At 40.2% G+C, this 27,364-nt stretch overlaps 1 protein-coding gene across 7 annotated transcripts in view; it reads left to right on the forward strand.

The window, feature by feature from the left end:
- The window catches only part of LOC126273339 (SAM and SH3 domain-containing protein 1-like), a 1,103,988-nt gene that overhangs the window by 1,039,257 nt on the left and 37,367 nt on the right, over positions 1-27,364 (forward strand). For 6 of the 7 annotated variants that reach the window (XM_049976896.1, XM_049976908.1, XM_049976932.1 and 3 more), the window contains exons 5-7: positions 20,784-20,853; positions 22,888-23,029; positions 24,110-24,354. In XM_049976896.1, the coding sequence (XP_049832853.1) occupies positions 20,784-20,853; positions 22,888-23,029; positions 24,110-24,354 (457 nt within the window). Of the gene's footprint in view, positions 1-4,273; positions 4,331-20,783; positions 20,854-22,887; positions 23,030-24,109; positions 24,355-27,364 lie in introns of all 7 variants that reach the window. The other variant, XM_049976889.1, reaches the window with a different exon arrangement.

Genomic DNA, 27,364 nt, shown 5'->3' on the forward strand with positions numbered 1-27,364 from the left:
TTCTCAATATAATGTGGGAACTGTATCCAGACCGTACATAGTTCAGTATGAATGACAGTGGTACAAGGTAGAAATGTCGTAAATGTCATAACAGTTGATTAATTTGGGGTAGAAATGAAATTAATAGAATTTTAATGGCGTATCTACACCCAACATTTCCCATATTTTTTCATGTTTCATTGTTTCCGAAGATTTCTTTGTTGTCAGGAAAAGCTTCAACAAATACGAAAGTGGCATAGCTTGTGTCATTTATATAACTCACCGTGGCAACTTTATTTTTAATTGAAGACGTACAGAAACACAAAAGCAAAAATCATGTAAGAAATAGTATAAAAATTACTATCTTAGTGATGAATGTGCGCTACAAATTAGATGACCTACAAAAATTTAGGGAGAATGGGGAGAAGTCAATTCCACTTAGACATCTATTTTAAATCCATTAGTAAATATTTAATTTACCTTAGATGGGTATGTTCGCACTGTTCGTGAATGTATTGCGTAGGGGTATATACTGCCGAAAAAAATGCAACACCATCAAGGACAAGGTCATTTTGTTGACAAGTGAGGTAACGGGTAATTCATCATTTTAAGATTATATGGTGACAAACTCAGACCGAATGAAACATAGATGTCACAGTATAGGATGCACAAACAGTCGCACCAATACACACTGTACTACACTCCGACGGCAACGCAGTCGTCTATTCTCACACGCAAACGATCATAAAGGCGCCGAATGGCATCCTTCGATAGACTGTTCCTAGGATATTGCACTTTTTATTGCACTTCGGCAAAGGTTTTTGCCGACCCCGGGGAAAGAGTAAAATCCCGCTTCATTATGTCCCTTAAGTGTCCAGTTGGTGGTCTTGCTGGCCAGGTCACTTATTGTACACCACTAGGGGCACACTGTCACAGCATCTGCATGTGTACATGGCATTGTCCTGCTGAAAAAAAGACTTCACCTTTCTTGTCGAAAAAACGGTATCAACACAAGCACAACAGCCTGTGCACTGATATTACTTTACCCTGCAGGAAAACCGAATGCGACCGCGATTTGTAACCGATGACTTTCCCACACCATGAAACCTGTTATGGGACCAGTGTGTCATGGGTGAATGCGTTCTGGAAGAGGCAGCTCACCAACTTACCAGCTCTACGCCATACACTTAAAGAGACGGCCATCCCGCTCTATAGTTAACTCTTTCAAGACACCGGAATAGCCATGCTTGGTAGAGTCGTGCTATCAGTGACAACCTGGTCAGAGGCACACGTGATCTTGATCCTAACGGTTCCCAGTGGTCCCTCATAATACAGCAGATGTAACGGTGTTCGGTCGGTCAACGCTGCTCTCATTATGCGTCGATCTTGAAGTGTGTCTGTACTACGTGAATGTCCTGAACCTGTTCTACAAGTTTGGGATTGTTCCACAGACCACTTTCAAGAGCAAGCGCAGCAATCCGTCGATGCGTCCATCTAGCATCCCATAGGCACACATTGAGATCCGCTCAAAAGGCTGAAGCTGTTCGGTAGGATTACGTACTCGTCGGTGGGGCGTGGTTGTCCCCTACAACTTAGGTTGCTGACATGGATCACCTCTGTACTGTGCGCAGTTACCACCTGCAGAGTCAAAACAAAGGGTGCACAGGCAGGCCTTCTGCGTGCATCTGATCGCCGCTGACACTGACAAATGAATCTCCGACATTGCAACACCTCAGTACGCACATACGAAGAAAAGAAACCTAACTTTTTTTGACTTATCTATTCACATCTTAAGCACAAACCTTTAGTCCCCTTTAATGCACCCTCCACTTGCACTAATACATTTGTCTAATCTTTTGTTCCATTGTTCAAAACATTGCTTAAATGTTTGTTTTCGTAATGTTTGAATGTGCCTCCTCCTTCACCTCACAATATTAGCACAACGCTTTCCTTTCATGCCTCTTTTCATTTTAGGAAACAAAAAAGAATTGTCGTACAGGCAGAGCTGTGTTAGCAAGGGCATTGTCGTGATAGAAAAACCAATCACCCGACTGCCACAAATCAGACCACTTCCACCACACACTAATCTCTTCAAAACTTCCAAGTAGAAAGCTTGGTTAACTTTCTGAACATGCGGAGCAAACTCTGAATAAACGACTCCTCTCAAATAGGAAAAAAAAGAAAAACGAATAGCATTGGTTTAATGTTTGGTTTCAGCTGACGAGCTTTCTTGGGGCGAGGCGAACTTGAAGTCTACCACCAACTTGGTTGTTGCTTTCGTTCAGGATCGTAAGCATAGCACCAAGATTCGTCACCTGTGATAATTTTTGAAAAAGAAAAGTTTGGATCATTTCGGGACACTTCTTCCAAAGCACAGCACGCTTCCACGCACCCTAGTGTTTGTTCAGCAGTCAGCATTCGTGGCACGAATTTGGCAACCATCCTTTTCATCTCCAAACCTGTCACAACTCTCTTTATAGAATTCCAAGTCACTCCCAACAGCTCCAAAATTTCTTCAGTGGTCCGTCGTAGATCTTTGTTGATGACTGCACGAATGTTTTCAACGTTTTCGGGCCGTGAAAGAACGACGAGAACAAGATTTATCATCAACTGCAATTTCGACATTTTTGAAACGGGAAAACCACTCACACTTAAGTTTCCCCCACCGCATTGTTCTTGTGCGCAGTTTTTAACATTTCAGGAGTTTCTGTTGCACTTTTTCGAAGTCAGACATTGCAAAATAACAATCATACAAAACAGTTGTCACTATAAACTAAGCCGAAACTAGTCCTGATCATAACAGCGACGGCGCTAGGCTTACAGACTGGAGTGTTTGCTCTCTGCGCGCTCCTAACGGCAAAACGTGGCAATACGGAAGTTCTGCCTACAAAAATATTAGTTCGGTTTCTTTTGGGTACTTCCTCATATTATACCCTGGTGTTACTGAACACAACCCTTGGGGGTGTTGCATTTTTTCCGGCAGTGTGTAATGGATCATTGGCATCCGATGGTAATGCTGGTGCAAAAACACGAATGTGATTCCACAATAACCAAGGATTTCTCGTGTTTTCAGTCAGTTAAATATTATTTTTAGCGACTATATCTGATGTACCGGGTGATCAAGAAGTCAGTATAAATTTGAAAAACCGACAGATGGCGCTGGGTGGCAAAACGTTAGTGACTGCGCATGACAATCTTGTATGTAATGAGAGAGAGGTACGTCGATATGTTACAGAATCGCATCATCCCCAGCCTGGCTGATAAACACCTGCTGGAACGTACGATGTTTATGCAGGATGGCGCTCCACCCTATATTGCTAGACGCGTGAAAGATCTCTTCCGTGTCGTTTGGTGATGATCGTGTGCTCAGCCGCCACTTTAGTCCCCAGACCTCAGTCCATGCGATTGTTGGCTTTGGAGTTACCTGAAGTCGCAAGTGTATCGTGATCGAGCGACAGACAACATCCGACGCCATTGCCCCAACATAACTCCGGACACGCTTTACAGTGCTGTTCATGACATTATTCCTCTACTACAGCTATTGTTGAGGAATGATGGTGGACATATTGAGCATTTACTGTAAAGAACATCATCTTTGCTTTGTCTTACTTTGTTATGTTAATTATTGCTATTCTGATCAGGTGAAGCGCCATCTGTCGGACATTTTTTGAACTTTTGTATTTTTTTGGTTCTAATAAAACCCCATGTCATTCCAACCATGTGTGTCAATTTGTACCTCTCTATCTACATTATCCGTGATTTATTCAGTTTTCAAATTTATACGGACTTTTTGATCACCCGGTACATTTCGTAAGATTTAGAAACTGATAAGACTGTTAGGGGGAAAGAGGCTATGTATAGGCTGTCCGTACAAATGTGTTATGCAATTTTAGCATCAGCTACATGTCAGGTTTACAGTATTGTATGTTATAAATGTATGAACTTATCTCATGTAAAATGAACGAGAAGTTGGTGAAGATACGGGTTCAGGAAAAGTATAGTACAGTTAAGATAGTGTTTTTAATAGTTGTTGCTAGGCCTTCAGCATAATACATCGAGTAGCTCTCGTACCACGGTTAATCCATGCGCGGGCAGTCAGTTATTCTTCAGAAACGAATTTATGCAGTTACCTTAGATGACTCACAAACAGGTAGGTATATCATATATACCGGTACTATCGGTGGAACAGTTAACTGATAAATATCAAGCAAATTCATTTTCTTTCTCTGTAGATCGCTGAGTTCATGCTCACTTTTGCAATCACACTCACTAACGCTTTTGTTTCTCCACACAGCTGAAAGTGCAAGAAGTCCTGAAGAAGAGAGAGCGCTTCCACAAGGAGCACGAAGAGGTCAGTTGAGAACATCACTTCCTTCAGTGGCTGTCTTCGAAGCTTTTAGTGCATCGCTGTTACTTCCCATTTCTTCCACTATTTAGCGAAATACAAAATACGTTCGAACTCGATAAACAGTATTTTCAGAACATTTGTGTTGTGTAGAAGTAACCATAGTGATGAGCTTTCTGTTGTGTGTAAGCATGCTTTGTATCTGTTGTTTAAAAAAACCGCTTATGTTTTGTTCTGCATGTAAATGTCAAATGGAATCGCTGACAATGACTGTAGAATAGTTTGTTAATTAGTTTCTGGAGGGGGGGGAAACACTTCGAGAAAACGCCATGGTAAAACATTGCAGTATCATTTTTGTATGTGAATGTTAACAGCCTTTCGCCTTCTACATCCTTGGACGGCCATCTACGGGCTTCACTTGGGAGCTGTCTTTAGTTCAATAAATTCTTTCCCAGCTACCCTTCTTTTGAAGGACGTTTAAAATATTGTAGCCACCTTTTCACTAGTAATCTCTTAGTGTGGATTCTTCTACATTCGATGGCTCAGTTTTAACTTTACAATAGAAAGTCATACAGAAACAATTTTCCCCGCTCTCTCCCCCCCCCCCCCCCCCCCCGCCCACCATCACCCTTCCGCTTCCCCCATCTCTCTCTTGGCGCATTGGCGCATTTAGTCACACTGGCTTTCAGTCTAAGATATCACATACTTTCAAGAGCGAGGTTCATTTGAAATTTTAAATATGTGTAGATTCTCAAAAGACTGGAATAATTAAAAGAGAACTTCTATATTTCCTATTTTTTGTCCACTTATTTCTGTTGTCGCCATAAGGGAACAAATGTGCAAAGACATGTACGAGTTGTATGCAAATTTTAATATCTTAATTTTGTTGTTGCATTTTTGACGTACTTCTCGACCAAATAGTTGAAAATTAGTTTTTGTCCCAGTATAGCCTCACTAATAAGACAGGCTTTACACTACGTCGGCGGCATCCCTCCACGGTGGCTGTGCACACTTCTTTAGGGGCTGTTGGGCCCACTAGAAAACTGCTGATGCAAGTGCAGCCCGACTGAAGGGCCAGCGAGAGCATCCTTCGCCGTTGGAAAAAGCTAAAAATCTGGAGTATTTGCTGGTTTTGGATGCTCAAAGCCCCCATCTGAACCACACCGAACATCTTAGGAACAACCCAGAGTCGGTCCTGTTCCAGAGCAATTCACGGAAATAACCCACAATACTTCTGGAAGAATGGAAACAATATTACAGTCTCAATTCACCAGTGCATTGCCGTAGATTACATTCTTTAACAAAAGCGAAACAAGATATTAGGTGCAGTTAATTACGTGGTTGGGATTTTCCTGCCAAGGCTGATCTACAGTAAACGTTCGCACCCCATCGATAGATCGATAACCACAAGAATACTGTATTCTCAGTGGCTCAACTACTACTTAGAAGCAAACTCAAAGAGTGATCGCGTATCGTAAGTCGTTCATACCCTTCTACACTCTACCATTCTTGAGAAAAAGGAAATATTTTGGTCGCAGCTCCAACAAGTAGGTCACTTTTATAATTCGCCAAAAGATGGTGACGGTAGACTCTTGAATCTTCGTCGTGTGGCTAGGACCTCCCGTCAGGTGGACCGTTCGCCAGGTACAGGTCTTTCGAGTTGACGCCACTTCGGCGACCTGCTCATCGATTGGGATGAAGTGATGATGATTAGGACAACACAACACCCAGTCCCTGTGCGGAGAAAATATCCGACACAGCTGGGAATCGAACCCGGGTCCTTAGATTGACATTCTGTCGCAGCCTGCTGAGAATTGGGGAATTCCCTTACTATATTCAATGGCAGTTTTTTGAAGCTGCGCGATTTTAAGAATGACCCTACAGCCGTCGGTTTATAATATTCAAGAAAAATTTGTAGCCCATCTGCTCGGCCAGTGAAGAGCTTACTGAAGAAACAGTTGGTGAAAAATTCGTCCATTCTCGTTAAACAGTAAATACAGCGTTATGTCACAGTATCTGTAGATGTTTGAGGGAGAGGATGAGGAGAAAAGCCCCAGAAAGTTCTGCAGATATTTATACACGTCTCTGTGTCAATGCACTGTCACGTACGAAGCACACTGTGCAAGTGTTAAAATAAAAATGATACTAGCTTGCTATCATTGGTACTACCAAACTTAATTCATTTCACCTTTCTTCAGTTTCTAAAAATGAATTTAAAACTGAAGAGTCGAAGATGTACTGTGCAGGAAACTCAAGGAGAAACGCAGACAACACGAAACAGTTGAAGAAGAATTCAAGGATAAGTTTCGACTTGGTGTTTCATAACACTTCACAACAATGAATTTGTAACTACTGCGAGTATTATATAATAGGGTGCGATGATTCCGATTTTGCGCTCTTAAATGTTGTAGGACGTTTTGATTTAAACTTAAAGTTGTATGATATTAAAAGCCTGTAGATGGCTTAATATGTAGCTGCATTAACGAGCCATGTTCGATGTACGATTGTGTGTGTGTGTGTGTGTGTGTGTGTGTGTGTGTGTGTATTATCAAGGCTACTCTGTTTTATGCGTCTGTGGAAAGAAAAGTGTGCAGTAGTAAAAACAAACAGTCACACTTGAACAAGTTCTAACTCGTCCGCGAACTACAGCATGCAGGCAGAATTCAACATGTTTTATAAAATTAGTTACCGTGCAGTTTCTTCTGTTCGTCCATCAGTCTGATTCAGAGGTGTCTAGAGAATAGTTCGTGCTAGTGTGGCTCTGTGTTTTATTAATTAACAGTAGCAGTAACATGCATTTAATTGATTCCGGATAAGACGATTCGGTATATGATGATTTAGTAAACGAAAAATCAATAGCGCAGTTGTGTAAATTGTCTGGACTGCTTTTGCTACATTTGTGGCAAGGATACGACGCCCGACCAGAGGAAGAACATGACTAGAAAGCTACGTTTTGCTCACAAACATCACTTCAGATGTGAAATCGGAGGGGAAAAAAAATCTCTGTTGCATCATGTGTTAACTCCGGCCTGACCCAGTAACAGTAAGCGAAATCGAATGCGGGAGCATAAAAATCACGACTCGGATTGCTGTTTCCACTTGATCGACATATACGTGTACAGCTAAAAGAACAAGTCAAAAATCATGTATCCGGATTGTTCAAATGGTTCAAATGGCTCTGAGCACTATGAGACTCAACATCTTAGGTCATAAGTCCCCTAGAACTTAGAACTACTTAAACCTAACTAACCTAAGGACATCACACACACCCATGCCCGAGGCAGGATTCGAACCTGCGACTGTAGCAGCCCCGCGGTTCCGGACTGCAGCGCCAGAACCGCACGGCCACCGGGGCCGGCTATCCGGATTGTCAGTCTGCTCTGAAGCCTGTGGTGCATGGGAGATTACCCAGTATAAATTCCTCCTGCATCCGATGCAACGAACAACGCAGACAGTGATACTGAAGGTAGTGACAGTGGCGCAGGAACTACGGAATACACGAATGATCCCAACAATGACATTAAAAAGTTACTTTTGATCAGCCAAGCCGAACCGGATGACCAGGTTCGCGATTTGTCCCTGTCGAAAAAAAAGTCTGAACTGTTGGGTTCCAGACTGAAGGAGTGGAACTTATTCGAGTGAGGTGCTACAGTTACGCGTTTTTGAGATCGCCACAAGAAATTGGCGCCATACTATGCTGTTGAGCGCGGTATTTGCTTCCGCCATGACGTTACAGTGGTCATAAAGGAACTAGATAACAAAGACGTAGCAGAAGTTTGGAGACTTTTTACTGACTCTAGCTCAAGTAGTCTCAAAGCTGCACTATTATAGAATGGCAACCAGAAACCATCAATTCCTATTGCTGATGCCATGAGCACGAATGAAACGTACGAAACAATGAACACTGTCTTGATGCTGATTAAGTACTTACAGCATAATTGGAATATCTGCGCTGATCTGAACATTGTAGTCCTTCTGTTAGAATTGCAGACAGGGTATACAAAGCACATGTACTTTCTTTGCCTGTGGAGTAGTTGCGATGACAAGAATCATTATATAGTGAAAAATTTTGTCACCCAGAAAGTTACCTGCGTGCGGACAGCACAGCGTTCGTGTGCCTGTTGTGGATCGCTATAAGATTTACCTACCTCCACTCCATATCAAACCGGGTCTTATGAAACAGTTCGTTGCAGCAATGGCTAAAACAAATCGTAGTTTTTAGTACCTACAAGGCAAAACGGCAAGTTTTGAAAGATGAAAACCGACGCAAGATTGAAAGCTGAATTCTTCGTCGGGCCAGAAACACGAAAATTGATTCGAGATCCACAATTCAGATCGGTGCTTACGGGACGAGAACTGCCAGCTACGGACACATTAGTGATTGTTGTGCACAGCTTTTTTGGGAACCACACAGCAGAGAACTGTGCGGAAATTGTGGACAACTTACTGACAGCCTTCCAGCACTCGGTTGCCGAATGTCATTAAAGATGCATTTTTGCATTCGCGTCTCACCTTTCCATCAAATATGAAAGGCGTGAATAAACAAACATTTACAATTCATTTCCTAATTATAATATTTAGTGTTTTCATCTCAAAGTACGCGCAATAATATTCCTAAAATTTCTCACATTCACAATTCAACGTGGTTAATAGTATTATTCTTGCTAGCCTTTACGCGCACATAACTTTTTTTCCTGACGTATCATAGTGAATCCCAATGCAGCTGTGTATTCAGCGCATATGAATTACTACAAGGAACTATTTTCAACCCAGCCGGTAAAAAACTTTATTTTGTTGCGTACTGTAATAACAGCAAAGTCGGACTACCGGTCGTTACGTGTTAATACGCTCATAGCAACTTCTCGACAGTACCTTATGCATGAATCACTCGATATTTTTAAGACATTCGTCTGTGGTGATCAGCGTGGCAATAAATCATTTCTCCTCATATTAAAATGGTGTACAATAGACCCTAAAAATTTCAGTACCATCAAGTAATTACCAGAAAACATAAAATGTATGGTACATTCCATTGATGGCCATAATATAAAATGACTAAAGTTTCAGACTGACAGTTAGATTTTTTAAAGACTTCTGGTGTTTTGTGTCGAACGCTTAACTTCCTCAAGAACAGGCCCAAACAGAGAGATGTGGACTGATTTCTAAGGTTACTTTGCAGGTTATTTTGATCCGTTTACATATTTCGTTAGTTATGAGCTGTGGAGACTCCAAGTTGCTTCAATCGCACGTTTTTAAATGATGGAACTGATAGAACATTAGAGCAATGAGACAGTGGGTAAGACATGGAATAATCACTGTATGCAGAGCTGTAAAGTGTAAAGAGTGGTTCCGTATACCAGGCGTATCCTGTTCGGAAAGAACAGCATTCAAATACGTGTCCGTACATCCGTATATAGTTTCTCCGTGATTGTTCTAAATTAGTCTCAGCGAATGACAGGATTTTTCCTTAAACAAATAACAACTGATCACTTCCCTCTTCTTGTACACCTGCGGTAGTGTAATGATCACGACGCCGGGAAGTCCCTAAACTGTAACCTTCCCTTGGTTTTCGGTAACTGTGATGGGGTATTGTCGTACTGGAGCATGCTGACGGAATATTATGTTTAGTTGTTAGTAATTTGCCGGTCGCGGTGGTCTCGCGGTTCTAGGCGCGCAGTCCGGAACCGTGCGACTGCTACGGTCGCAGGTTCGAATCCTGCCTCGGGCATGGATGTGTGTGATGTCCTTAGGTTAGTTAGATTTAAGTATTTCTAAGTTCTAGGGGACTAATGACCACAGCAGTTGAGTCCCATAGTGCTCAGAGCCATTTGAACCATTTTTTTTTTTGTTAGTAATTTCCTTTTCGTAGTAGTCCAGTTGTGAACACCCACTATTTGTAACACTCTGTACCAAAGATGACGGTCGAGATGGATCGTAGCATCACGCATGTCAGTAGTACAATTGACTCTTCAAAATGCGTGCAACATCAGTTCAGTCTCCCATTATGTTTGTGTGAGGCTTAATCTAATATACAAACGACATTTTCTGCAACGCGGCTATCGTCAGTCCATGGGTTTGAGCCGAATCATTCACCCTCACTATGCGCCGAGACGTCTGCGGCAGGTGATCGTGTTTGAGCATATGTTACGAAGCATCATGGTACAATTTGCAAACGTGATACTATGCGGCGGCATGTGTTGTCACCTGCGACCAGAACTAATATGATTTGCGGTACGGTATGGCATCTTCTATACTAGTGAAGACAGAAACTTGAGGAGAATTTTAAATTAGGCGTAGAACTACAAAGACTTTATTTGCAAAAGAACCGGTATGCACTTTGGAGTACTTTTTACAATTACGTTTATGTGCAGAGTTTACATTTATCTTCCTCAAATACTCAGTTTGTCTTACACCGGACGTTCGGCAGACATCCAGATAACCGTCAGACACGTTCGGTATTTATATGACCACGTATGGAATTACTGCTTTCTCTGGTTTTGCTAAACGGTGTCAAAGTTCACACAAAACTGTTGAAAGGAGAGGCACGTAAACGCTGTCTTCACAAACACCCACAAAAAAATTGATATAGAAATAAATCACGCACAGTGAGGTCAGGGGACGCTTGTGATCAATGGTGGAATGTGAAGTCCGTACTCACCCTAAGCCATAGGGAGTGCAGTGCTGTACTCTCGACGAAAATCGCGCTTCTTAGTAATCACCGAAATGCAGCGAACAGCACAAGAGACCCCTACCGGCAACAACATGAGTCGTTAACTGTCAACTGGCGCAAAGGTAAACGTTTATTTTTGCTGTTTTAGTTAAAACTCATCCCAAATTTATATCTTCGTTCATGTAGAATATATAGTCTTGTGAAATACGATGAATCATTAAAATACCCTGTAGTTCCGTCGGTGGACAACGCTTAAACAAAATCATATTATTCCCTCCCTGAAATAACGTAATGAAATTCGAGGAAGGTAATACTCGATCACATAACCTTCAGAATGTGTCGTCTGTGCAGAACAACTAGAAACGCTTCGTCCCAGACTTTCCTCTACATTCGTGACCGCTCGAATGAGAAACTAACTGGTTGGAGTCTCTCGAAAATACGTAGCAATGAATTGTGAGGACTGGTATCAGTGTAACCTGGCAAACGATAGCACATCAGCAAGTCAGTTTCACTTGATGTCACGGCCTGTTTATTTTAGCTCAAACTAAAACGTAGAATAAGGTGTGTTTAGACTGGTCCGCAATTGTAAACATTTACTAATGTCTCAAGCATTTCGCTCATAGGGAACAATTGACAGGAATAGGGGAAAGAAATACAGTAGAAGAAGAATGGGTAGCTCTGAGGGATGTAGTAGTGAAGGCAGCAGAGGATAAAGTAGGTACAAAGACGAGGGCTGCTAGAAATCCTTGGGTAACAGAAGAAATATTGAATTTAATTGATGAAAGGAGAAAATATAAAAATGCAGTAAATGAAGCAGGCAAAAAAGAATACAAACGTCTCAAAAATGAGATCGACAGGAAGTGCAAAATGGCTAAACAGGGATGGCTAGAGGACAAATGTAAGGATGTAGAAGCTTATCTCACTAGGGGTAAGATAGATACTGCCTACAGGAAAATTAAAGAGACCTTTGGAGAGAAGGGAACCACGTGTATGAATATCAAGAGCTCAGCTGGCAGCCCAGTTCTAAGCAAAGAAGGGAAGGCAGAAAGGTGGAAGGAGTATATAGAAGGTTTATACAAGGGTGATGTACTTGAGGACAATATTATGGAAATGGAAGAGGATGTAGATGAAGACGAAATGGGAGATACGATACTGCGTGAAGAGTTTGACAGAGCGCTGAAAGACCTGAGTCGAAACAAGGCCCCCAGAGTAGACAACATTCCATTAGAACTACTGACGGCCTTGGGAGAGCCAGTCCTGACAAAACTCTACCATCTGGTGAGCAAGATGTATGAGACAGGCGAAATACCCTCAGACTTCAGGAAGAATGTAATAATTCCAATCCCAAAGAAAGCAGGTGCTGACAGATGTGAAAATTACCGAACTATCAGTTTAATAAGCCACGGCTGCGAAATACTAACGCGAATTCTTTACAGACGAATGGAAAAACTGGTAGATGCAGACCTCGGGGAAGATCAGTTTGGATTCCGTCGAAATGTTGGAACACGTGAGGCAATACTGACCTTACGACTTATCTTAGAAGAAAGATTAAGAAAAGGCAAACCTACGTTTCTAGCATTTGTAGACTTAGAGAAAGCTTTTGACAATGTTGACTGGAATACTTTTTTTCAAATTCTAAAGGCGGCAGGGGTAAAATACAGGGAGCGAAAGGCTATTTATAATTTGTACAGAAACCAGATGGCAGTGATAAGAGTCGAGGGGCATGAAAGGGAAGCAGTGGTTGGGAAAGGAGTGAGACAGGGTTGTAGCCTCTCCCCGATGTTATTCAATCTGTATATTGAGCAAGCAGTAAAGGAAACAAAAGAAAAATTTGGAGTAGGTATTAAAATTCATGGAGACGAAGTAAAAACTTTGAGGTTCGCCGATGACATTCTAATTCTGTCAGAGACGGCAAAGGACTTGGAAGAGCAGTTGAACGGAATGGACAGTGTCTTGAAAGGAGGATATAAGATGAACATTAACAAAAGCAAAACGAGGATAATGGAATGTAGTCAAATTAAATCGGGTGATGCTGAGGGAATTAGATTAGGAAATGAGACACTTAAAGTAGTAAAGGAGTTTTGCTATTTAGGAAGTAAAATAACTGATGATGGTCGAAGTAGAGAGGATATAAAATGTAGACTGGCAATGGCAAGGAAAGCGTTTCTGAAAAAGAGAAATTTGTTAACATCGAATATAGATTTATGTATCAGGAAGTCGTTTCTGAAAGTATTTGTTTGGAGTGTAGCCATGTATGGAAGTGAAACATGGACGATAACTAGTTTGGACAAGAAGAGAATAGAAGCTTTCGAAATGTGGTGCTACAGAAGAATACTGAAGATAAGGTGGATAGATCACGTAACTAATGAGGAGGTATTGAATAGGATTGGGGAGAAGAGAAGTTTGTGGCACAACTTGACTAGAAGAAGGGATCGGTTGGTAGGACATGTAGTGAGGCATCAAGGGATCACAAATTTAGCATTGGAGGGCAGCGTGGAGGGTAAAAATCGTAGAGGGAGACAGAGAGATGAGTACACTAAGCAGATTCAGAAGGATGTAGGTTGCAGTAGGTACTGGGAGATGAAGCAGCTTGCACAGGATAGAGTAGCATGGAGAGCTGCATCAAACCAGTCTCAGGACTGAAGACAACAACAACACGTAAATTTTATCTTCAGAATTTTATTTTCAAGTCGCATGATATCACCAGCGATAGAATCGGAATTCTTCGTCAACCCATGAATCGGTCGATGAAACGGAACTTTCCTGTGGACCTCCCCAGACTGGGCGGCGCAGAGGTGAAATTCCAGGCAGAATGCTCACATCGCACTTGATAGCTTTTGTTGCCCCAGGGGCCACCGGGAGGGCCCAAGTTGATGACGCTGTCAGCGATTTCGCCTTTTGCTGATACCGCCCCGGGTGTGACTGCGGGCTCTTCTTCCCCCCTGTAACTACCGCTGCCGACCACTTAATTCCCAAGCTGCAAATAATCATAAACCTCGCTCACGCGCGCACGCCCTGCGCGTCCTGTTAGTGGCGGGAACGCAGGGGGCAGGCGCTCCCTGTACCTTCGGTACATTCACGTCCTCCACCAAGTGGCGGCTCCCACGCGGACTGTGTCCGACAAAAATGGGAAACCAAGTCAATAAACAACGAGGGTGGCGAAACGACGAGTCGTGGGAAGAATAACCCTTGTGAATTTGGCTGTAATACAGGCTGTTTCAAAAAGATTCAAATTGATTTCACAAGACCATATTTTCTAGGCGAATGAAGATCTGAACTTTAGGGTAACTATCTACTTACGCCAATTGTAAGTTACCCCTCCAAATGGCTGCTGTTAGGGGTAATCTTCCTATTTGCTCGCTCGCTCGTTCAATACACAACATGCGTCGAGCAGATATTGCGATAACACGGCAACAAAAGGCATTTTGCGGTCTCCCTCTTCAACATAGCGCAATTCAGTAAAGCTACGAGGCGTGATTTTTAGAGCTTCAGTTGGTAAAAACAGAACCCTTACAGGATCACTTTGTTGTCCATCTGTCTGTTCGACTGTTAAGACCCCATTTCTCAGGAACGAGTAGGGGTGTCAAATTGAAGTTAATGTAAAATACTAAGATATACGGTCCATTGGCGATGTTAAAAAAAAAAATTAGCTCATAAGTCGGCACAGTCAAAAGATAGGCTATTTATGTCACATATTTTGATACACGCATATTGACTCACCATAACCTATAGATGAAGTATCTACATATACAGAGATCAAGTTTGTACGGAACCTTCAGATCGCGAGCCCTACTCGCACTCAGCCTTTTCTTATGAGATTAAGGCCTGCACCTCCTACAGCACGAAGCATTCGATGGCAGCAGAAGCAGTGTCGAGACGCTATTTGTTTATGTAACGAGGTATCTACGGATCTTTTCCACGCACTCGTCCAAGGCACATAGCTCGTTCAACAACTTTGTACGTAGTCCACAGAAGTCTAACCGTGATGTCAGCTGAGTATTAGCCATTTCTGAAGTGTGCGTCTGTCTTATTTTACTACAACTCTTTAGGATGGTGATAACAACATGGTAGGTTTTGTGAATTAATTCGGGGAGTGGAGGTGAGTGCCCTTTCACGTATAGTGTTCAATAGTCAGGCTACATTCTATGTAAGTTCAAAACTGAACGCATAACGCCTAATCTCGACGCCACGCACATTGGATAATGAACGAATGAACGAGTTAGCTGCTTCCACAGGGAGCCCTACCAGCAATCAAATCGACCGCCAACTATTAGTTTCGATGCGTGAATTAAAATCTCCATAATTTTCTGTCCTCGTTCGTGTAGGTGATATTGTCTTGTTAAATCAGATAATCTTCCCGAAACATCCTAATGAAAAGTATGTGCACATACGGTTTACAAAACAGCCAGGAGAGAATAGAACTTCTGCTTTCAGCTTTTTTTCTGCCATTATTCGCCACAGAAGTTTGCTAAACGACAGACATATTGGCGAAGGTTTAAGGAGGACTCCCCACTTCAAACAGGACAGTTTGGCTCAATGGCCACTTGGAACAGGGTTACGAGCGACAGACATGGCTGCTGACATTGAAACAGAAGATCGAACTAGATAAATTAACAAAGAGGCTGAACATTTTCCACTGTAGGCACTTTTATTGGAAGAATAAGACATACCCCTTGGGATGGATGCTGATGGTGCTACTAACTGGACAGCAAAATGCATGAAGAGTGGTCATGTTGGAACATGTGTGATGTGTGATGGAAGATGGTGGCGCATTTCCATCAACACCAGCGATGAAAGCTGGCTTCAACATTTCTACACGAAAGAACAACATGTACTGTTCCAAAAGCAAGTATTCTGTCAGCATTCCAGATGACCAAGATATGTAAGTTTTAGAGTGTACAGTCTTACCGCTCTTCCAATCAGATGCTGCTGCCAGAAGTGCACGAAATTCCGCCACACAGCAATCTTTCATGAGGTTGTGAGGAGTGAAACGAATCCCTCCTATAGCATCTCCTTTAATAATACCAAATATAATGTGACTATGCAAATTAACTGAAATGTCAGATCTGATTTAACTGATGTAGTGATTACTGATAGTTACAAAATTTGGGAGTAGCCTAATGTGTTGATATGTAGCCTGAAATATTGTCGATTCGAGCACTTGACGAAGCCAGGAATATTGACAAGGCCAAGTTTTTAGCGTGGCTGAGGATAAAGTACTCAAGAGCCTCTTCTTTGAGTGCTATGATATCTAATGGGCAAAACGGTATTCCACAGCACACAAAAGAATTGACTGTGTCATATACCCAGGGATCTTCAGCTAACCTGTTCATCTCAAATATTTCCCGAATCGTATAAGATATCGTAATTTCGTTTTCGCCCAGTCCTCACTAAATGACGCGTAGGCTCTTTTCACAACAATATTAATTACAGAGAAATATGTATGAATTTCACTTTTTCAAATGAACCATTGTAATTCTACTCCTAGTATAGTAATTCTAAATGAGCCAAATTCAATGGCGTTTCACACTTCAAAATCCGATTAGTGACTTCGAAGGAATTTACATACTTAGAACTTAAGATTTATCTTTTTTGAGCACGAAGCTGATTGCTCTCTTATGCGAAAGGCAGTGTTGGTATATGAAACTGTTGTCAAACTGAGGGCGCGCTCCAGCTTGATGCAGCTAAGAAAGTGTACTTACAAAAGTGGAAGATTGGAGAAACTGATAGTAATGACGGCTGGGTACATGTGATTGGACTGAACTGCCAACAAGAAGGCAAAGGACGTGGAATCGAAAGTTCTGCTTTTGTTTTTTTTTCAGAGCCATGAAACAAAGCCGCATGTCAAAAAATGATTGGATTTGTGAAACAGGGAACTTAGGTATAAAAATTGTTAAATATCAACTTCGTGTTTGAACAAAACGACATCAGCGACAGCGACAAGAAGACAGTAACAAAAGAATAAGTTCGTAAACACTTTCTTAAAATTCCATTTAAGTCGTCACATGTTCGAAATTACCACTACTAGAATGAACGTTTGCAGTCGCTGGATTTCCGGAAGGGTTGACGCGTTACCTGCGGTATTACTGTACAAGCTGCAACAGTGCCATGTCTTTAGTCCTGTTTGGTTGTCGGAACTTTAGCATAGGCTTCAGCTGTAATTTTACCCCCCCCCCCCCCCCCTTCCCAGAAAAAAAGTCCAGTGGCGTCAAGTAAGTTGAAAGTGCAGGCCAACTGATAATGGTTTCATGTCTTATCCAAAGGACAGGAAAGAGTCGGGTGAGCACTTTCCTAGCCATATGCGAATGGTGAGCCGATCACCCATCACGATGGTATAACTTACATCCACATCTTTTAAGTGGTGCTTCACCTAGGAGAGTCGGTAGCACTTTAGCAAAAATTGTGCACTTCTCTTATTATTCATTAAGGTTTCTTCAGCCAAGTAAGTAGTCTTCAATAATCTGGCGCCAAGCGTTCACATTCCACTGCGTCCGATGTTCAACGTGCCGCTGTCGATATGTATTCTTAACTGCCCAATAATGGATATTTCTTACTTTCAACGTTCCACGATTTGTGACCATCCTCCTCCTTTGAAATCACCAACATTTGTTTAAGACAGCAGTCAGTTCCATGACCAAAACAGATAAATCGTAAGTTCCAATATTGTAGTCTAAACACTTAGAGACTAATAACTGGATTTTGAAGAGTGAAACATCGTTGAATTTGTCTGTTTCAAAACTATGATACTAGGAGCAAAATTTGTTTTAGTTCCATAAAAAAAAAAAAAAAAAAACAGAAATCATGTCATTGTCTCTGTAACTAATATAACAATGAAAAGGGACTATTTGTAGTTTAGTGAGAGTCTCACAATTTATCTGGGTGAAAACAAGACTATGATACCTTAAACAATTCCAGAAATATTTGAAGTGAAAAGCTTAGCTGAGTCACCTCATATATGAATCAAGGTCGAGTTACTAGACTTCTATTTGGAAAAAGTTGAACACAAATCCGTTAACATTAATTATACTTCGGGTATTCTTTACTTTCCCTTCATCACATCATCAAAATTCTTGCATGGTTCCTTCAACATCATGGCAAATTGCTATCAGAGCATTAACATTATGTACAACTGGTACAGAACTAAAATATCAGCTGTAGCTGAACACCACTGGGAATGTGGCTGTTTCAAAAAATGTCTAGAACATTGTATCTTTCTTGGCAGCCATGGATGGAGCAGTGAAAAATATGAGACGCTGCTGAAAGAATCAAACGCCCTAGCAACATGAAGAGGGGGGGATGGCTGTAAGTTACCTACAGCCTGGCAGCCAGCGATTCCAGACGAGTGGACCATATGTGTTCCTCAGCCAACAACACCACTTGCCCTGGGTTTAGCAGCATAAACAGTAGTAATGAGAGAATTGTCATGTGGGCTTAGCACTTTTTGCTGGAAAACACTATCCCTTGGACACTAGTTGCCCACCAGTCACCAGCAAAAGCTGCCTGTCAGTCACATTCTAGAGTGGCACAACATCCAATCAGCTACCAGAGTATTATCAGCAATAGCCATTTCCCTCATAGTAGTCTCTCTTCAAATAGACCAGTGACATTCCAAATATGTGAGCCAGCTTATAGGGGAAGACATTCACAAGTATTCATCAGTTCTTAGATGCCCTGAATAGTACCACAGCGAGTTGATCAAAACGTTGGCAGTTAAGTTGGTTTAGTATTTTTCAGTGACATGGCGTAACACCCAAAATTATTTTATTCAAAATATTTTCCTCTTCCTTGTACTGTTTGGGATGAAATTGTGAGCAATTTCATGTCATTTTGAAAAGGATGATTATAGAATGAAAGGAAGGAAGAGGATATAACCTTGTGGCAGGACAGCATCTACTCCTTCCAAAGAGCACCAAGGGCCTTCAGTTAACATCTTGTCAGACAAGTGGAGCACCACCAACAATGTTCCATTCAGTCACAATACTAAATTGTGACAGTCAGTAATCTGTATTTATGGTAGCATCAATAATACCTTTCACAGTACACTTTGGCCATGCCACTTCCCCCCTCCATATCTCTCTCTCTCTCTCTCTCTCTCTCTCTCTCTCTCACACACACACACACACACACACACACACACAGCGTCAATATCAAACTACGCCTACAGGTAGATATTTCAGTATGTACTTAACACATTCTGTAGCTGTGGAGGTAGAGTTGTGTATAAAAGTATTTTTCAATATACAATTGTAAATGATATCGTGCAACATTCCTTGGGAATGAAATAACAGTTCGATGTTGTGACTCCTCAAGGAATGTTCTTCATTTGAGCAAATATTTTAATGAATGTATTAGCAGAAAGTTCACATTATCAAACTTTAAAGCTCTTTGGCTTCAAGAGCAGGATTGTTCAATTTGCACTCCTTTACCACTCACATCAATTTACAGCAGTTTAATGTTGAGCCTCCTATCACATCTATAATATTGACAAGAATTTATTAATAAACAGAAGTTAGGAACTTAGCACAGTCACTCTAAACATAAAATAAAATACTTTACCCATACATTAATATGTATGCAGTGCTGAAGGAGCATAGCAAATTACTCAAGTAACTAGGAAAGTTATTTGGTTTAAAAAATGAGGAAATGAAATAAAAGTGTATTTTATGTATATATATTTTTCTGGTGATAAATATTTGAATTTTATTCCAGAGCATTGTTTACTTTGTGTGGACTGGAGGGATTCTGTGTTACACATCTGTAGCTTAAATTCCACAATACAGATAGCTTCTTCACAGTGTACTGGACTGTACAGATGAGCAGTATGTACGTGTAGGTGGTGAAAGGTCTTGCTCAGGAAATAGCATGTATATTGTTTTCCTCCTTGTGAGGTTGTACTTTACATTGAATTTATTGTTCTGTCAGCTGTTGCAGCTGTAGAAATTAAAATTTCATATTTTGCATGATGCTCATCATTCTGTGTTACATTCTTGTAGAATATCATTGGAAATTCTATTTGAATTATGTGCAAGATTATGCTACTCCTTTTTATTTACTTGTTGCTGCAGTCACATTATTTTTTAGTGTCAAGTTTCAGACTGTGCCATTTGGCAACACCATTCTTTTTTGTCAGACAGAACTCTTTACACAGCTTTTGTTTGCATAAAAGAAGGGACACAAGTCCAATTCTGACTGTTTTGACCTAAGTCTATATCTGTTTTGACCTGAGACTATATTTTCAACACCCCCACATTGCTTCATTTATGGAAGAAGAATGGTAATCCTGCTCCAGCTCACCACTAAGTTAGTCTGTTGTTAAATGAGCATACACACTTTTAATGCTTCCAACATTGCTCATGTGCTGGAGGAGAACTACTGCCCTTCTACATTATGAACCAGTGTGGGACAGCTACAGATATGGTCTTAAGTAAAAATTGCACACTTTGTTTATCACAAAATCAGTAGTAGTTTTGTTTTCATTCTGCCTTTTGCTATCATATTTTGTTAAAGTGATCTCATGGACTCACAAAATTAAAGCTGTACTCAAGAAACCTTTCAAATGTAGTGTTATTTTTTGTGAAATAAAATTGACAGTTCATTACCTCTCTTGCTAGTGTAATCTCACATGAAGATATTTTTGAAGAGATACTGTGTTATGATTATATGCACAGGATTGATGCAGAGGGAAGTGAGAATGAATTGCTGTTTGTTGATTAGTAAATATCTGTTCCATTAATGATTGAAACTGTATTTTCTTTTAATAAATGTTTATATTTTTTGTATAAATTTCAGATCCTGAGAGACATTAAACAAGGACTGAAGCAACTAGGGAGAGAAGGTGGTCGACCTATCATGGCATCAGGTAAGCATCAAAAGTGTTATACTCTATTTTTTAGCTTTGAATTATTAGTGTATCTCCTTTCCTGCTAAAAAATTTTAAGCCAAAAGAAAAAAAAAAGCGATGTGGGCAAATGAAGGAAAAGGTGATACTGTAACAGACAACAAATGACCTAATATCACAAATGAATAAAGAAAAACAATGTATTCAGAATCCTATTACCTTATATTATCCCTAAAATAAGAAATTTCCAGACATCCTACAGATTCTTCTTCTGGAGTTGTTAAATAACAATGGAAGGTTTAGAATTTTCAAGTACAATTTGTCAACATGGGGTTGTAAATATAAATTATTAAGTTATTAGTAGTACATTCATTACTGTACAAGGAATATACTTTATATATCTTATGGCTTACTAATCAATTAATAAAAATCATACTTTACACTATGAAAGCAAAAATCTTACTGCATAAAGATTGAAAGAGAAAGGGAAAAGTTGTTAATTTAATACTTGCTCACAGATTCTGAAGAAATTTCAATGTATTTTTTCTAAAAATAAATAAAATGGATTTTGGGTCAAATTTAGTTTAAAATTGCCTTTTAATTTGATAGTAGCAAGGGTTTTGACACTTGCAGGATGGGCACCAATTAATTTTGGTCAGCATGTGATGTATTTCATTTCATGTTATATTGTTCTAGGTAATTTTGTTTGGGTATTATACTAGGGTAGCTCATTGTGTAAGTTTAGTTTTGGCAAATAATATTACTCTTAATATGCAACCATAATCAGATGACTCTGAGAGACCTACCTGCTTAATGCTATTCCATGCCATAGACTCAAAAGCATTTAGATGACATCCCGATCCACTGGTGCTCAATTGTCACTCATAATTCGTGGATATTGTTTGACACTGAGCACAAGGCATAAACTTCAAACCAGTTCGGCACATCTGGAATGTCACTGAGCATGAAGTCGGGCAATCGTGTAGACCATATAATTGTCCTGTAGTCTGTGAAGTGATCCTCAAACAGTTCTTACACCATTATGGAGTGGCAGGGCAATGCATTATCTTGCTGAAGGTAAATTTCACCTGCAGGATGCTGTAACCCAACAAATGGACGTACATTAACTGAGAGCAAGTTCCCAAATTGTTCACCTAAGAGAGACAATGGGAGATGTATCAGCAGCCACATTTCAGACCATGTCAACATTCCCCACACACACACACAAAAAAACTTCCACCACCAGCACAAATGGTGTCCTTTTTGCAAGTGAGATTTCTTACCACATGTAATTTTGAATGTAATCGTACCCTACTGACAGCATGTACCAACAGTACTCCAACTTATCAGACCAGATGGCAGATTCCATGTTTTGAACATCTAATTCTTGGGTTCCTCTACCCATCTTGCTGTCTGTGCCCCTTATGTGAAATGTGTAGAGCACACATCTTAGATGAAAGCTTCTGTACCCCATGGTGCAGACATGGTTCTTGGAGGCACAGTTGCACATTTATCATTGTTGTCTAACACTGAATTGATGGGTGGTGTGATGTGCTGCAGCCCATATATCTTCTGTTGTAACCTACAGTAGTCAAAAACAACTCTTGTCAGTGACAAGTGTTCCCCACAACAGTTGACTGTTAGTGATGGTTTTCCCCACATTAAGGGCTTCACTTTACGTATTTGACACGGAGCAATTTTCTGCAAGGCTAATAAGGTGTTCAGATTGGTGTGCGTCATCACACACATTAATTTTGCTTTTTTCATTTAGTAAATTTTTCCTAGCATTTCTGCAATCCTCAGACAATAATTTGATGTGTGTACATAAAACTATGAATAAGTGAAATAATTTGTTCTTCAGTATCATACTAGGATGTAATTCAGCAGTTAGATAACAGATTATAATATTCCGTGATAATTTTGTAGCTGTCAGTTATCCATATATTTTGGTGTTGTGTAATCTTGTGTGTTCTAGGATTGTACATATCAGAAAAAATAGTAATCACTTAATGTGCCTCTGTAGATATGGGTTTAAAATTAGGAATGTGTTTTCAGATGATACCTATATGTATGATGATGACGCAAGATGTTCCGGTCTTGGACCACACTGGTATGATGAGCCACCCTATGAGAGTGATCCAGAAGATTTTCTCATGGGTGGACAACCTGTTCCAACTGCCACTATCCAAAATGGGAGGTATGTTAAAAGTTTCCTACTTTTACTTATTTGATGAAATTTTGTCAGTCCCTTTGAACTGCAACCAACTTAACATTTAAATAATAAAATTTTCCATTTTTGTTCAATATGCTTACTCTCCTGGTCAACAAAAACTCCAGCCTAGTTACCATGAGTGTGTTGTTGGTAACAATATCATTTAATCTAGTGTATTCAGTAACTGTAAAAGGTACAGTACTGGCCCTGTCCTGACAGAACACAATGGAACCAGTGGCTAAACATCACAAATCCACCATGTAATTATCACAGGGTTATGACACACTTTTAGTTTCCAGGGCATTAAAATTATTCTTCGATATATTACTAAGAGCCAGAACCTAACCTTAAAAGCATTTGGATAGTAGTGCTCATTCATACATAATATTATGTGTTGTGAGCACTAATCCACAAAAGGAAATCTTATTTATTATAATTTTCTTATATTTCCAAAATCTTGTCATTTGATTTGAATATTTAGATCATCATTAGAGGTGTTCGTTTTTATCATTTTCATTGGTTGCACAATTGTTCTGGATTATAAAACTAATGAGTTAAATTAGTAAGTAAAGTTTTATTTGTGTCAAAGAAGCTCTGGTTCATAAAGTGATATAACAAAGTATTTATTAATGTGTTGCACGTAACTTACATATATCAGTGATTTCATCATCTGCTCAGATATTTAGAACAGTTGAAACAATTTGGTCGTATATGTGATATCATTCTTTACAGTAATGGCTGTTTGTTCCTATTGAAAAATGTGTACATATGTCTTGAATAAATTGTAAAACAGCTGATTTTTGTACAGTGCACTTAAAATGTTCAAAATATTTTAAATAACTTCAAAGAACTGTCTAGCCTTTGACAGTAAAAATTACTGTAATAGTAACATAATATATAATTTGCGTGAAGCTTTAGTAACATAACCTGTATACCCCTCACTCTACTTCCATTGTTACTCTTATCTTTCCCTTCTGTAAGTTGTTTCATGTCCATATTTATCTTTTAGCTTGTGGAATAAATTTCAAAAAAAGGGTAATATCTCCTGTGAATCTCTCCTTGCAGGGTATGTTTTACACTTAACCTAAGGCAACAGCCTCATGGTGAAGGAGTGATCTCATTGAGGTCAGCAGGAGACATATCTGTTCCAAGGGAAACTGGCAGCAGCTCATGGGCACGAGCACAAACAATAGGTGGGGTGCAGCGCTCTTCAGCAAGGCGTGGTCTTCTTGTACCTCCTTCTGGACCAATTATCACAAGCAGTCACCGGGAGAGTGGAGACTATGCTGGATCTGATGTTCAGAGCATAGGTGTGGTGTCTTACCATTCAATAACGGTAGACTTAAAAGTACAGACTCTATTTCATTTGGCTAGGGACAAGCCTTTCAGCCTTGCTAATTATTCATTTTGCTGCTGAAAGGAAATTTAAGATAGTTGAGAGTACCATCTAGAGATAACCAACCTGCACTGTAGGCATCAAAGAAATAAGAAGTAAAACAACATTACTTACTTATCTGCTATGGGCATTGTTAGCTTTTCTTTCATTTTATGGTTCCACATGATTCTTGTTAATGCTTATGTTGTTATTCATATTTGATCCTGTTTTCTGTTTTAGTTTTTACTTTCTTCCTTCAGGAATATCATTAGATATTAATGTGTTGACTTTGGTGTAGCAAAATGCAGTGAGGCGAGCAATAAAGGGCAAAAAGAAAATTAACTTCAAATTGTAATGCAATTTTTCCACATGATGTACAAATTTAGAAAAAAGCATTTAATTCCAGTACTACAGCAGATGGAGCATCTAAACAGAACACTCATTAGATAAACAGTATAAATCATTGTCATAGATAGCTTGCTTAGGCCTACTGGTAGCAACATTACACATTATCGACAGGCAGAGAACATGTGTGCTTTTGGCTGAAGACACCACAGATTGTCACATGCTGAATACTGAGGTGATGTGCATACAATGATGTTCAGCATCTCCACTTTATTGCTGAAAATTATAGGGACAAACTGAAGACACTAAACTGGAATAATATTATATATGTAACAAATTACACACAAAGACTTTTGAGCCTTGATTGGTGTACCACTGTCATGAAAAACATGTCATTAAGTATGCTTGTAATTATTTCTTTCATATCATTGTGACCATCATTAATGAGTAGTGTCCCCTCATATGTAAACACAAGAGATTAAATCCAAAGGAGAAACAGAAGAGGAATATAACTGACCTTAGAATAATTGTAGGAATCTCTTAAAAATTACTGTGACCAATCTTGCACTAATAGTGAGTGTAGACATTCACACACCTAATTAAAAGAGATTTGAAGAAAAGAAATCATTTCTATAAAGAGAAAAGCCATTGTCAACTACGTTTCTCAATCTAGTAATGAATTTCAAACAGCTTGGAAAATAGTTATAGCAGAAACAGGGGTCAGTATAGAAAATTTACCTGTTCCTTTAAATGCGAATAAGCTAAACAGTAGGATTTCACAAATCCTGCCAGATGAAAATAGTTTGGATGACAATATCAATAGACTTCCCAGTTCACAAGAAGCAGAGCTGAAGATAGACTTGCAAATTTTTGTGCTGAACAATCTATCCTAAGGATATACTGGATGTACCCAGACAACTGAGCTACTCCAGGACTAAAGACATATATGGTTCCTCTAATTTTATCGTAAAAGAATAATAGATAGCAGCACAGTATCCATTCCACTTATGGGTATTTTGGTGAGAAGAAGTACTTCCCATATAAATTGTGGACATGATCATTAGTTAATACGTAACTTTATTGCACACCAAATCTTAACCAACATAAACACAAAGAATAATTAATAAAATTTTACAATGATAATAAATACTCTCTTCCAGACCAGCGATTCATCATTTGTCTCTTGTTCCGACTACTTGCATAGTAACTTTAAACCCAGGCACTCCAGGAGCATCGGGGTACTGGAGCTTAAACTTTGGCAAGCCGTCAGGACAATCAGCTGGAGGGGGGGGGGGGGGGATAGTGTAGGCCTCCATCTTGAGTCTTCTGGGAGGTTGCAGCATCACTCAGTATTGTAGGGCTTGGTGCAGGTGGGCAGAAAACTGACAGGACGGTGCTGCAGAGGTTCCTCCTGGTAGAGGTAGGCAATCTTTAGTTGCTCTATGGGGACGTCTCATGTCTGCCATTCTGGTCAATCTTGAAAGTGTTCTTCTCTTTCAGAATTAGGCTGTGGAGAACAGTAATGGTGGGTGCACAGAATTATCTTTGACCTAGACATGTGATGCTGTATGCGGATCTCTATGGATGAAAACCCTTCTCTATCCATGACTGACAGGTGGGCCTGCATGCAAACGTCTCATGTGGGAGCTGAACTGTTGTGCAAATTCTGTCACAGTTACTGGAGCAGTTGGCTGAAGTAGTGCTGGTACAATGAGTTCACCTGGCACATGCAACTGCTCGCTGTAGGCCAGTTGGGTTGGTGGACATTGCAGACCATCCATTACTGTTATGTGCAGGCTGAGAAATGCCAGCAGCTGGCCACCCATACACCAATGAGTAACACATTAGCACCACCTTTAGTGTATGATGCAGCCACTCTGCCTGAGATGGTAGCTAGTGGTGCAAAGATGGTTGCAGCTGCGTAGTTGAAGCAGCTCATTAAACAGCTGCAGTTCAAACTGGTTTCCATGGTCAGTCATAATGGCTTGAAGAATGATAAACCTGGAAAACCTTGTAAGCAACAATACCTTTTCAATCAACTCCACGCAGATGTCTGGTATGGGAGTAACTTCAGGCCACATCATGAAATGATCCACTATAGTAACTAGATAGCAGTAACTATCAGAGTAGGGTAACAGTCCTTCTACATCTTCATGTATCTGTGAAAATCTTGCTTTCAGCATAGGAAATTCTGTGGCAATGTGTAGGCATTGTTTGTCTTGGAACATGTCATGGCAGATGGTAATGGCTCAGTATGGAACAAAAATATGTCACAGCTGCAGGGCTGTGTGTTCACTTTTGAGCAAGTCATGCTGCACTGTATCCTCAAGCTTGTGGGCCGCTATCTCAACTTGTGGCACCATTGCAGGCTGGGCAATTTTGCAGCAGGCAGTTTGCAGAAATGTTGTTTCTATCTGAAATGTGATGCTCATTTGTTGTAAATTGGGCTATATATTCCACTTGTCTGTACTGCCATGGTGTGTCACAATCTGTTGTGCATTGCAGAAACCAGTTAGTGGTTTGTGGTCAGTAAAAATTGTAAAATGTCATCCTTCCATGTGGAATCAAAACTGTTTAATGTTTGTGTAGATCATCAATAA

This window comes from Schistocerca gregaria, chromosome 1, assembly GCF_023897955.1.
Source record: "Schistocerca gregaria isolate iqSchGreg1 chromosome 1, iqSchGreg1.2, whole genome shotgun sequence".
NCBI lineage: Eukaryota > Metazoa > Arthropoda > Insecta > Orthoptera > Acrididae > Schistocerca > Schistocerca gregaria.